The sequence below is a fragment of the Uranotaenia lowii genome, chromosome 3, assembly GCF_029784155.1.
Source record: "Uranotaenia lowii strain MFRU-FL chromosome 3, ASM2978415v1, whole genome shotgun sequence".
NCBI lineage: Eukaryota > Metazoa > Arthropoda > Insecta > Diptera > Culicidae > Uranotaenia > Uranotaenia lowii.
The window spans coordinates 78903330-78916463 of record NC_073693.1 but is presented as its reverse complement, the minus strand read 5'-3'; the positions used below and the strand labels follow the sequence as shown (position 1 = coordinate 78916463).

Here is a 13134-nt window from a genome sequence, read left to right as displayed (position 1 = left end):
AGGGATCTCCTCATTTCTACTGGAGAGAGGACAACCGGAACTGCATGTCAGTTTGATAAGTTTTTTTGCTATCTGTTTTCGTAACTCCCTTCTTCGTTGACTCCTGCTTCGAAGCTGGTTCTGATAACAGTTCCAGGGCACCCACTCCTGACTATACTAGTTACACGAATGTGTTATATAAGCAATTGCATTTCCTCACTTTCGCGAGGGGAGTGTGGACAATTTCTGAGCTCATACGCAACCGAGTGTTGCATTCAACCGGTGAAGGAAGTTGAGCTGCATGAGGTCTTTGGGTGCCAAACAGGGCCCGGGTTTGGCCTACCATTGATAATAAGTAGAACCAATGCAATTGTGATAAGAAGGGTTGGGTCGGTAATTACCAGCCGCTTCTGGTAGGTCATTGAACTTTTACGATTGTATGTCGAGAGTGTTTCCATGAGTTGATTAGTTGTTGGTTTGTAGATAATTTCGTTGCAATTGAAATTGAAATTTTCACATATTATTTCTTCCAGGACTCATCCCATCTTAAAAGTGCCAATGAGAGCTACTCACAAGTTACTATTCAAGAGGTATGAATGCCTTTAAGACCAAGTTCTAGTTTCATAACAGGCTTTGTTATTTGCCCTCAACAAATTAGATTTTTTTCCATGCACATAATCATATGAAAAAACCGAAAAAAAAAACGGTTAAAATTAAGGGGATATTTGGATTGAGCTTAAAATCAAAAAAAGCAAAAAGCAAGCCGATTTTGTTATATGGTGTTCAATATCTTTTGACTTTACTATATTAGACATTGCTGTTGCTGTTTTTAAATTCAAAAACTTTCATCCGAAGATTCGCGGCATCTTCTTTATTGACCACTCGTAAATAGCCTATTTCAAACTCAAAACATATTCTTATTCCACAACACGATCAAATTCGTCTCCGGTACCGTTGTAACGTTAACTCATCTGATTTTTCTGTAAAGACAAGACGTAGTTTCCCTACCAAGAACAAATCAATCGCGCTCGTTGCGCTAATTCTGCAACTAGCCGGCTTCTATCGGTGATCCCGCCGCTAGGAAAAGGTCATCCATCGCATCAAGTCGCGGGATCACATTCCTAAGAAGAGCGCGCCTCGAGGAAACCACCGCTCCACGGTTTTATTAGGAATGAATACGTAAATAGGTGTATACGACAAATCGCGCCAGGGCGTAATACCTTGTGAGTTTTTCTTCGGTCCAGCCCGGTCCGATTTGATTCGACCGGAGCAGATGAGATTGTCATTGATTAAAATTGATATCAATCGATTGATAAATTTCAATTGACGACACACTCACACCCGGGCATCACATGAAGAAGCGCAGATATCTCAGTCTAAACTGATGCTGTTATGTGTGATGATACTAACGACTGATTCAAATCAAGATTGAGCTCAGCTCGTGCTGAATCGACGCAGTTCGACGATTGTTCTCCGGAGGCCTTAGCTTTATCGCGACAGCCATTATGGCTGAACGTTTTGGATTGTCCCCGGCGGCAAGACAAATATGATCGATCGAATTGTGAGTCTTCTGCTCACCTCTGCCTTCCCCCAAGAACAGCAGCAGCAGATAACAGAAGCCAGTCAATCCGCGGAAACTTAGCCAATAAATTACTCACGAAATCTATTTGTGGGGGCCCTCATCTTCCCCGCAACTGAAATTAAACTTTTTAGGCGCAACATTTGCATTGAACCCGAAAGTTAAAATCGCGGCCGATGGACAAGGACCCAAGTTTGGAAGTCTTAGCTTATCACCCAAGCTCAAACATTGAACGCAAAAATTCCAGCACCCCGCACAGTCACTGTCACAACACGCCAGTAGCAGTCGTTTTAACATGACATTATCACCCTTTTGCCTCCCACCGATTCGCGGTTCGCGAAATGAAGGCTAAAATTTCAACCACCGCACAATCATGCCACAATGATGAATCCAAAAAATCCCTCAAACTCACTTCATCTCTCTCGCTGTTTCGGGAGGAAGGTGCAACTCTTGATTTCTTTTCTTTGGGCTCCCTCATTCCCGCGGGCCGAGGACCAGGAGGACCTACCGCGCCAGAAAAACTTTTATTATTATTCATTACAATAAATCATTTATCATTAAGACTTTGGCTTCTGGTTTTGCGCGAACGCGTCGGATCGACACCGCGGCCAAGAGACGCACCAGAAGACGCAGATGGGTGGTGAAGTGAAGTTGAAGTAAAGTGGAACTTCATCATCATCTCTCAGGGAGACGGAGTCCCCGAAATTGCACACCTCAGGTTGTGGTATAATTTTGGAGTTAATTTCCCTACATTTAAAGTATCGAGGAGGTGAAAATTTTCGAGTTTAATGGAATTTTGGGACAGCTTGAGGAATCAAAATCTTGTGCTTAGCTTTTTTGGTCTTGTATTTTTTTTTCAAATGCACAATTCTAAATTAGCATATAATTGCATCGATTAGATGCTTGGTACTGCGCTACATATCAAATTATATAAGAGGCCCTTCGAGCCCAAAAAGGTGCAACACAAAACAAGTGCATCAATTTTAAGTCATCCGTGCCCAGTGATTCTCCTTATTTTAATTTACATTTGGCATATTTTTCCTTCAAAAAAGATTCCTTCGAACAACGTTTTTGCAATCCATCAAAAAACGAAATTATTCCAAAAAGAATTCAATTTAAAAATATAAAAAAAATAGTTTATAGGTATTGCCTAAAAGTAAATTATTACCATCTGTTAATGTAAATTTTAATGAAGGCAATTAAATTTAGCTTCAATTAGATGGTAACCAATGTAGGTAATCAAAGTCAAAGCTTTATTGCATATTGTGCATTGCATATTATTGTGAAGGGAAGAAAAAAGAAATTTGGCCATTTGAAACTTTGAAGTTTTTTCGATTTTTTAAGCGCCTACCTTTGGCTTGTATTCAGATTTTGAATTGATTAAATCCGGATTTTTTTCTGTGAAATTTTTCTCATTAGATTCAACAGCGAGTTTTTGCATTTCATAGCTTCAAATTTCAGCATCTAGAATAAGGTTCCCAGATGGCCTAGTTTTATCCGGGTTTACCCGGATATTCAATAAAAAAAAATTGGTAACAGTCCACCCTACCCGGTTGCCCGGACTAAATTAAAAAATGCTCGAATTTCGCCCGGATTTATCCACTTTTTTTGGACAAATCGAATAAAAAAAAGCAAATTGTGATGATTTTTTTTTCATTTATGCGTCAAAACGAAATTTTTAGAATATGTTTTATAAAAATAATCATGAAAGGCTTTTGATATAGCTCAGTTGGCAAGTCTGTTGTCTCCTGAGCCGATCTCCGTGAGTTCGAGCCCAAGAGTAAACATCAAACACAGTTGTAACGAATAAGTTTTTCAATAACGATCCACCAACTGCAACGTTGATAAAGTCGCGAATGCCATAAAGATGGTAAAACGACTATAATCGAAACAAAAAAAAAGTTACATTAAGGCCAAATAAAAGTGTCGAAATCTGCTTTGGATGAGGGTTCAATTTTAATGGATTTTGACGTAGCTTGACACTCAAAAATTTATAACGTCGTTGATTCTAATGATCTGAGTTGGTTTGGGTACATCTCCGTACCTAAAACTATCACATTTTCAAAAGTGATGGAAAGTAATACCTAGTGAAACATGAGATATCAAATAAAGAAATCTAATTAGTGAATTTTTCAGAAAAGATACAACGGCTCTCCGGCGGAACTTGAACTCGCAATTTTCACTTCAGTACAACTTTCCATAACCTTTGAAAATGTAATCATTATCAGGTTTAAATTGTTGAAAACGCAGGTTTCAGTGGTGGAATGGAGTTAATCTTTATTCAGTTTCGTTCGTCTAGTCACTATAAAAGTACTCATCACATTAGCGACTTTCCACTTTTCATATTCCATAACCGGGAAAGTACTTATTTCTCTACCTCTCTTCTGTTACCACGAACCTAGTTTTCTTAGTCTCACTTGATCGTAGGATGATGAAAACAGTTACACTGTCATTATCATCACCATTCTATTGTTCTCTGCAATCATCAATTGCAAATTGGCGCAAAAATAACAGAACCAAAAAAAAACTATTCTGGTTTTTCGACTACGGTTGAGGCAGATCTTCTGCTCTAAATTTGACCAATCTCAACATCTCCCCTCAATTCGCAAATTGAGAATGCTGAACACCTGAACGCCTCAGTGAAGATGTGTCGCAAAGATAGCTAAAGGCTTATTATGATGCATATGAAGCATCTGGACGTAAAGTGTGCACGCACACTTAACGTCCAGATACTTCATCCACTAATGGCCTCGCGCCTCTTCCAGATACTGGATGCATAGAATGTTGTCCTCATTGACGTAAAAGGAGTGCTTCAATTCACCTAGGAAGTTTGTTAAACACAAACCTTTCTTGACTGCATGTCAAAGAGCTCTTATCTCAGCTTCGGTCGATGACAGACTGACCATCTGCTGAAGTTTCGTAGATCACGAAATAAGATTCGCGAAGATCATGAAAGTGTAGCCTGATACAGATCTTCGACTATCGGAGTCGTTGACAAAATGTGCATCAGCATATCCGATGAGTCGTTCCGATTTCGCGTTTCTGCGGAATATCAACGCCGTATCGGTCGTATCTCGAAGGTATCTTATAGTCATGGTCATCCCCAAGAAAGTCTTGACTTCCAGCAGATCCTTCATCTGGAATAGCTTTTCAGGGTCGGTCTTGATCCAGATTACCTCTGAAACATTTTTTCCGTCAATCAGGATGCTATTGACGTTAATAATGAGGGTGATTCCTCGTTTACATGATCGGTAAACGCAACAGTCACTCTTCAACGGATAGAAACCAAGCTTTCTTATTTCGTCGTAGGATCACTGGTTATCAATGCAACCCGCTTGCTTCAAACCGTAGAGACTTTTCCTCAATCGAATGATTTTCGATTTACAGACATCATATTTTTTTATAAGTTGATCACCGATTTGATGAATCCTTTTTACGGATTGCATTCCAAGGCACGGCGAGCCACTGCGTCCCCCCAGTATGCTATTCTGGGTCCATGGGTGCAATCGACTAAAGATACTTTGTACCCCTACGCCAAAAAGTCCACCTGGGGCCTCTGGTCGTAATTTCCATCTGGAACTGCATCAACAGCTGTAACCGAGATGCGAGACCAAGTCTGCGCTTATGCGCTCATCGGCTTACTCAGTTTCAAGTACAAACTCCAGCATATAAAACCTGTTTCTTGTTCGATTAAAGACTAAGGACCTTTCCTCTGACGACTCGCCGTCCGGCCTTTACTCGTAACTCGAGGCTCGCTTGGTTTCCACGACTATCGTGCACTCCGCCTCTGTTCGAGACCACTGCAAGAGACCAATGAACTCTCTTCTCATGACTTGAGATCTTGGCTCCGATTGGTTTGGCTCGAGACCCTCTTATCCTCTTATCATGGACACGCGCCTGTCCGTGGCTTAACGAAACTACTCGGATGATTCCCGGTGAAGACGTCATCCTACACCGACTCGAGTGGCTCACCCGCCAAAGACGCGAGGTCACTCTACCCGAGAGAATTTCGCGGCGTAAATACTCTTCTTCCTACGAGTTCGACTGCGGAGAAGAAATAGTCTCATTCCCGCAGCTTCCATCGTAGGGACGCGTTCTACTCAGCTACAGATACTATGTTACACAGCGTTCTTACACACGTTTCTAACAGTTCGGTATACGCAGAAGAAAGAGCTTTATCTCTGTACGCTTTACTGCTAGGATCGGACGCACACTACTCGAATGCCCCCCGCCGAAAGGGCATTCTACTCCGACCATAGTATGGTCTTCCTCCTTCCTTTTGGCTAGCAACTTTGGGGCTGGTAACCCTAGGCTTTTTGCCCGCCGTGTGCCGAATCGAGAGCAGCTTATTCTGGACTCGCGCCTGTCACAGCACACGTACGGGTCTTTTACGGATACTTTTACTCAGTAAATCCCCACGGTGATGTCATGTCCCGAGTGGCTCTGACACCACTCTACCCGAGAGTATTCCGCGACGTGAATACATTCCTCCCTACGAGTTAGACTGCGGAGAGAGTCTAGTCTTATCCCCACAGCCTCCGTCGCAGAGGGCGCGTTCGACTGTTTGGCAGGAATACCAGTCGTCCCGGCGCTTCAGCTCAGTGATGTTCTGAAGCATCTCCTCATCAACAACAGCGGTTACGTTAGCCACATAGTACTGTGTAGTTCTTCTTGTTCGCTGAATTTGTCACAAGGCCGGTTCAGGGGTGATGGAATCTAGCTCATCATCGTCATCGTTCGGGAATTCCACGGTACTCTCGTAGTTGCTCTCACCGTGATCGTCAACAACCACGCTGTTATTCACAAGGTGATCGGGATCAGCAGGCACATTGACTAACCTCTCAGATGTGTTTTCAGTTATTGGCACATCAGCGAACGGCTCAAGTGTGCTCTCGAACGCATTCACAATGGCTATCCACTTGTTGATCTGATACATTGGCTAACCGCTCAAATCTTAGTTCAGGCTTAGGTGGGCTCTCATCAAGTTTCTGGATAGATTATGGTGCTGAATCAACTCGCTCTAGTTTAGACTACATCTCGCTGACTTCATCGAAAATAACGTAACGTTGAATCTTGATGCATCTGCTCGATCCATTCCAAAGTCTGTACCCGTTGTTCCCGTAACCCACGAAAACGAATCGCTAAGACTTGGAATCGAGCTTTTTTCGCCTTTCCTTCGGCATCTGCGCGTAGGCTGGGCATCCGAAAATACGAGGATGGCTCAGTCTCGGCTTCCGATCGAACCACATCCCAAAAGGTGTCATATTGTCCACAAGACCTCTTGTTTTTAATCGATTTGTGAGATACGTAGCACACAAAACAGCTTCGTCCCACATAGTGCAAAGTATACGGGACCATTGTCACATCGCAGCTTGTCCAACTTCTGGCCGAAGTTTGCTGTTGCCATAGCCTCATATTGCTTAAAGCGCTCAAACACCTCACTCTTATGCTTGATGAGATAAACGACCATGAAGGGGTATAATCGTCGATAATGGTGAAATCCATCGAATGTCGACATCTCCATATACCCACATTCGTCGGAATGCACGAGATCGAGTGATTTACACGAGCGACCGCGTAAAATTTCTGGATTTACTTTTACTTTTAAAGAAATAATATTTGTGTAGATATTGCAGCGCAAATGTAATAACACTACTAGAAATGGTTTGAAATTACTTTTCTGGTGAATTGGGGAAATCATGCTTGTATATACTCAAAATACAGTTGAATTTAAGTGCGCTAAAATTTGAGAGATTCAGATTTCATAAAAAGTTTAAAATACAACTTTCTTTGAAAATTCTACAAAAACTCTATGTTTCGTATTTAGACAATCTAAAGATGCGAACATGTGTCAAATTATATCAACTTTCCTATCGTCTTTTGAAAATTTATCTGGTGCGACGGTTTTTGATTGAAAAGTAAAGCTTTCACACCATTTTGTTATATTGTTTGTGGTCATGATCTTGATTTTTTTTTTAAATATATCCAGAGGTGCAATAAATACCTTCTAAATTCGGCTTTTTGATAAACATATTTGAGTTACATCATGAGGTTTCCAAAACTATAAATTTTGTAAAAATTGGTCGAGAATCAAGGGAGATAAAGTTTATATAGACATAGCGATGAAGATCAAATTGACGCTCAAGGTCTGATTAGGGCGTTTTTTCCTGGGCTTTCGGAGTGCGTCCATTAAAAAAGTAATGATGCCATCAAGAATTCATTGAGTTCCTCTGAAGAAATTTTTTGATTTAGATGCACCCGAATAAAGATAAAAGCCGCCAATTTTGCAATAGTGTCATTTTGACACTCAAGATTTGATTAGGGTTAAAGCTCTATTGTACCGTCCAATTTGTATCGAAATGCTGCTCTACTTCTGGTTTCTCAGCTTTAAACTCAAGTTTTATGAATCTGGTGTATATTCTCGTTTTTGGATTGATTTTTTTCGGTCATTCAATCACCGATAAAAATCAATCCAAAAACGAGGAGATAACAACAACGGTGATTTAAACATTTAACGAATCTGTTGTATTAATCTTTTGTATGTAGTACGTTTTAGGACGTTTATTTCGATGACCGTGTTTCATGTTGTATGAATGCCAAAATAAGATGTGGTTAATTAAAATTTATTTATTTAAGAACAAACTTTCAACCTTGAATACGAATATTTCCTACGTCAAGTATTTAAATTAAAACAAGTAGCAGATGTCCGCGAGTTCGAGCCCAAGAGTAAATATCGAACACAGTTGTACCGGGTAAGTTTTTCAATAACGATCCGCCAACTGCAACGCTGAGAAAGTCGCGAATGCCATAAATATGGTAAAACGACTATAATCGAAACAAACAAAAAAAACAAGTGGCAACTAAATACTGAAAATGTATCGATTAACTTGTATCTTTAAAAAAAATCAAAAATTGATACACGCTCCACATTTTCAACCCAGCACTGCCACCGAGTGACGACAAGCTAACTTAATTGATTCTGATTTCGTCAGATACTGCTGCGACTGTGGATTCCGATCTGTTGGCGCTGATACAAGGTTTCTACATCTAAGTAACACTAACGCGTGTAACCCGCGCCTGAAGATGCGCACCGCAGAACGTCTTCGTCGGAACCTCGGTCGTTTTCACGACACTCGGACTCGACAGCTTATAAATATGTTGTGATCATGATCTTTAAATTAATCTTAATTGTTATAAATCTCTTGCCATGTGTCGGGTGCGGCCCTGTTCCCTTTCCATCTTTGAAATGATCATTGGAAGTTCCAGATCTCCGCGAAACGCGAGATGCCTCCGGGTCCTCGGGAGGGTTACTCACGCCATATCTGTTATTTATTATTTATTTACAATTCTTTTGCGCGAACGAATGTTAAAGTTTTAATTTCTGTTTTTAAGCTTTCTTCCGCGGGATTTGCCCCGCTCGTTTTGGCCGCTAATGAAAGATAATTTATTTCCCCGTTTTAACACTTTTATCCGATTAAATCCGTGTTTCTCGATTTCTCTCTTTTGCAGACACAAGCCCTGGCACTGACTCGTCCTAAATCACCGAAGAAGGAACCTCCGGTATCGCCTCCGAACGGCCGGGAAGCGGAAATGGGAAGCCCCAAGGCCCAGCAGCACCATTCGTCCTCGTCCGTTTGCTCCAACGTATCGTCGGATCACCCGGCTAGCGCCACCGGTGTTGATCATCTACACAATTCGGCCGGCTCGATTTCCAATGGGGAAAATCTTACGGCCCCGAGGCATAGCACCCCGATTGCCCATCATCCCATGATTGGTGTGCCGCAATCGCTGTTGGTTCCCAATCCGGCTTCGAGGGCTTTGACCCCGCGGATCAACGTGACCGGAGGCCTCACGGAAAATGGTGCCCCGAATAATGGCAGTAATAATAGCGGAAACAACAACAATAATAACAACAACAGTGGCAGCCGCCGGGAATCGATTGAACGACCTAGTGCTCCCAACGGGGGCCCTGGGACAGATCGTTCTGGTATCCCACAATCACCGGTTGCCGCCGTTGCGGCAGCTGCTGCCGCCATGCAGGATCGCAAGGATTTCGATTTCGGCAAAGTAAACGGTAAGCAAATATTTCAATTTAAAAAAAATATTTGTAGAAGTTTTACTTTTGAACATGGCAAATCAATTAAAAAAATTAAATCAAAGTTTACTCGAGCCGTGGATCAAAAACCGAAGCAGTCAATCCGAATCGACGAAATGTCCATTTGCCAGTCAAAAACGAGCCAGAAAACGGGAAATTAATTTCATTACCATCCCAGGAAAACTTGACTGGATGCAGCGTTGTTGTCGTTCAGTGGTTTTTCCAAACCCCGAAGGGTACGTACTTTGTGGTTTACTGACTGATTTTTTTTTTCAGTCTCCAAACCAGGAGCCAAATCCTTCCAAACCATAGAGTAAAACGACGATAAATTATTGAAATATGATTCGCCCACTCAATTCGAGGACCGACTGCTGGAAGTTGGTTGCTACAAGTGTGCGGTTTTAAAATGGCTTTAGGTTCCTGGGGGAAAACACGAATTAATTTCACTAATTGCCGAATGATGGTGGTGCCCATTTTGGGGCGCAGCTCAACAATTGTTGACACGCTTCCGGAGCTAATATTTTAATAACTGGGCGCGCGTGGGTACGTACTAAGGTGGGCGCATTATGCAGCTGGAAAACTTCAAAGTGGAACTAATTTTGCACACTCCACACTAGTTTTACCGGGGCAAATTGATAAAGTTAAGAGCTAAACAAACGCGAGTTTTGTGGGATTTTCTGATGTGGTGTAATCGGTTTAACGAAAAGGGACAACAATTTTGTTGTTGTGGCTTTGGGGATCGATTTTCAATGTTTTGGAGTATGTATTTTTGAGTTTTTTCGGTTCAATCAATCAAATGTATTTACATGAATACACGGAAGACTTAAAATATTTTTTTTCGGATTTCAACATTCAACATCAACGATGGGCATGTCAGATGGTTTAAAAAAAGCGGAAAACTGCTGAAAAAAAGCGGGACATTTTAAAATGTGTTCAAAATAGTCCTAAAATGTATATTTGTATGTTTTTTGGTAGATATTCTTTTCATAAAAGTGCGGGTTTCTTTATACTTGAGTACAAATTTTTATAAATCGAAAACTGAAGCATAGCTCACTTGGTAGAAAACATGCTTTCCGAGTCAACGTCTATGGTTTTAAACCCAGGAGTAAATATCCACCGAAGTTGAAACTTTGCATTGCTCTTCCGCCAACTGGATTATTGGATAAAGATAGCAACTTTGATTTAACAAAAAATCTAATATATAAAGATGAGTTGGACTATATATGTTTGTATGCACCTTATACAAATCGACACCGCTTAACCGATAAGCCTGAAATTTGGTACAGAGATGTATTTGGACCAGGGTAAGGTTTTAGTGAAAGTTCTGAGCCCCTCCCGCCTAAGAAAAGGGACCCTCCCATACAACTTTCGTTTTTATTTTCACAAATCAAAAGTCATGGCACCCATTTGGCAGCCGATTTTCGTTTCCTTTGGCGGGTTGTTTTCACCATCACCATGGGCCGGGCGTAAGAAACGGCTATCCAAAGTTCACGTGTATTGGAAAGCAAATCAAAGCTTGCTGAGCGTTAAAGATTTGAAAGGGGAAATTTTAGCGGGTGTTTTATGAACCTTCTACTGCTGAAATTACGTGGTACCGGTAGATACGAGAATTTTGGATGCGATAATGAGCTAATATTTCGGATTGAAAAATACAACTAACCTGTAAAGTATGTATTGACTTGAATTGTAGTGGTTTTCAAAGTACTCCCTACCACTGCTGCAGGGCTTTGGAGTCTATAAGAATATACAGTGTGTGAAGTATGGATGCAGTGATTTATCTTCATTATGAATTTGGATTGAGTGCTGAAAACATATTAAGTAATTTTCTTAAAATCAAGCTTTTTAGAACCAACCATTTTCGTATTTTTAGAATTCCTCATAGAGAAAGTAAAATAATTAAATTCAGAGTTATAAATTGAGAGCTGTGATGTCAACGCTTTGAAAGCCGTCTCATAAATTTAACGTGCATTATCTGGAAAAACCAAATCCAACGCAAGAAACTTTATTTGAAATTAAGTATGAGGTTTTAAGTTTTATACAATTCAATTTTATCGGTCAATCGATGACTTTTGTAAAAATGTTGATCATCAATGTGTTCAATTTTACCATCCAATTATGCGAAAACTTTAACCGTTAAGTACTGCGAATTCAATCAAATTATTTCCAAGAATTTTTACTTTATCACTCTTCACAATAATTAATGAGATTTTTTTCCAAGAATGTAAAAATTAAAAAAAAAAATCTTTTGTCATAACATCATAAAATGGGCGATTTGGGTTCCGTGATAATTTTTTTTGGATCACTTCAAAAAACTATTAGTGAAACTTTGAACATTTAAGAAAAACTAATCATAAAATAGTTTGGAAAAAACAACGAAAAGTACACATCCATTTGAAAACATGCTAAATGAGTCTTCATCAAGTTTAAAAAACCAAATACAAACACATACAGGATCTCGATGAAACATAATGTGTCCTCGAAGAGATTCCTTTTATTTAATTCTAAGCGTACATCTTTCGAGTATATGATGGCTAGCATCTCACAAATGCTTAAACCACTAAACCACAAAAGTTTACTGTGTATGCCGTGACTGGGATTCGAACTCATGGCCGTTGGCTTGGAAGACTTGAAGGCCGCGAGCTGCGGCAAGTTTCGGAAGCCTTCTTAGAATTTTTTGGACAAATTAAACTTGAATATAGCATACGGGGGAGCATTTGGCATATTGCGTTCGAAGAGATCATCTCCAAAAGAGATTTTATTAGATGGGGGGTGAGAAACATAAAAATATAGTTTAATCATTTGAAGAAGAAAAATAAGAAGCCAAAGCTATTCAAGCTTCCTTCAAGAAAGGGTGGGTATAAAATGTTTTTTGGTATGAAATGAAAAAGAATGAAATTTACCATGAATAAATTATTTTTAATTTCTATGAATACGAACCTCATAACTATAAGTATTTCAAAAATATGAAAAAGGGAAACACAGTAAATATTCTCATTCAAAACTTGAAAAACACTAACAAAACTTTGAAAACTTACATACATGGCACAACAGGGGTAAAATTTTCTCATAATAAATATACAAAACATATTGAATACAAAGCTACCAAAATTTTGTAAAGTCAAACGACTCATTTTGATTTATATTTTATGCAAACCCGAGCAAGGCCGGGTAAATCGAGTCGCGTGCGTGCTCTTGTACAGTTCGGTTCGTTTTTTCGCTTGCTCCGTGTGCGCTCGCTGGGGGAAAAATAAATTTCGGCCGATGGACCATCAACTTGCGAAACGGAAAATATTACTTGTCCGAATACTATTTAAGATAGAAATTTTTCAAAGCATATGAAGTGTTTTGATAACCGTGTGTGATTAGGATTTGGTTGGAACGAAAACAAAATTCATGGGAGAAAGTGCCGCGCTTGTAGTGGGCAATCTGATTTTTTTGAAAAATGTGCTTAGCATTCACCATGATTAGCGGAGGCTTCTAG

The 13134-nt window shown here is 40.2% G+C and overlaps 1 protein-coding gene across 1 annotated transcript in view; it reads left to right on the top strand.

The window, feature by feature from the left end:
• LOC129754915 (homeobox protein dve-1) overlaps positions 1-13134 on the top strand; it is a 287021-nt gene that overhangs the window by 127128 nt on the left and 146759 nt on the right. The window contains exon 2 of the mRNA XM_055751181.1: positions 9068-9632. Within this exon, the coding sequence (XP_055607156.1) occupies positions 9068-9632 (565 nt within the window). The remainder of the gene's footprint in view (positions 1-9067; positions 9633-13134) is intronic.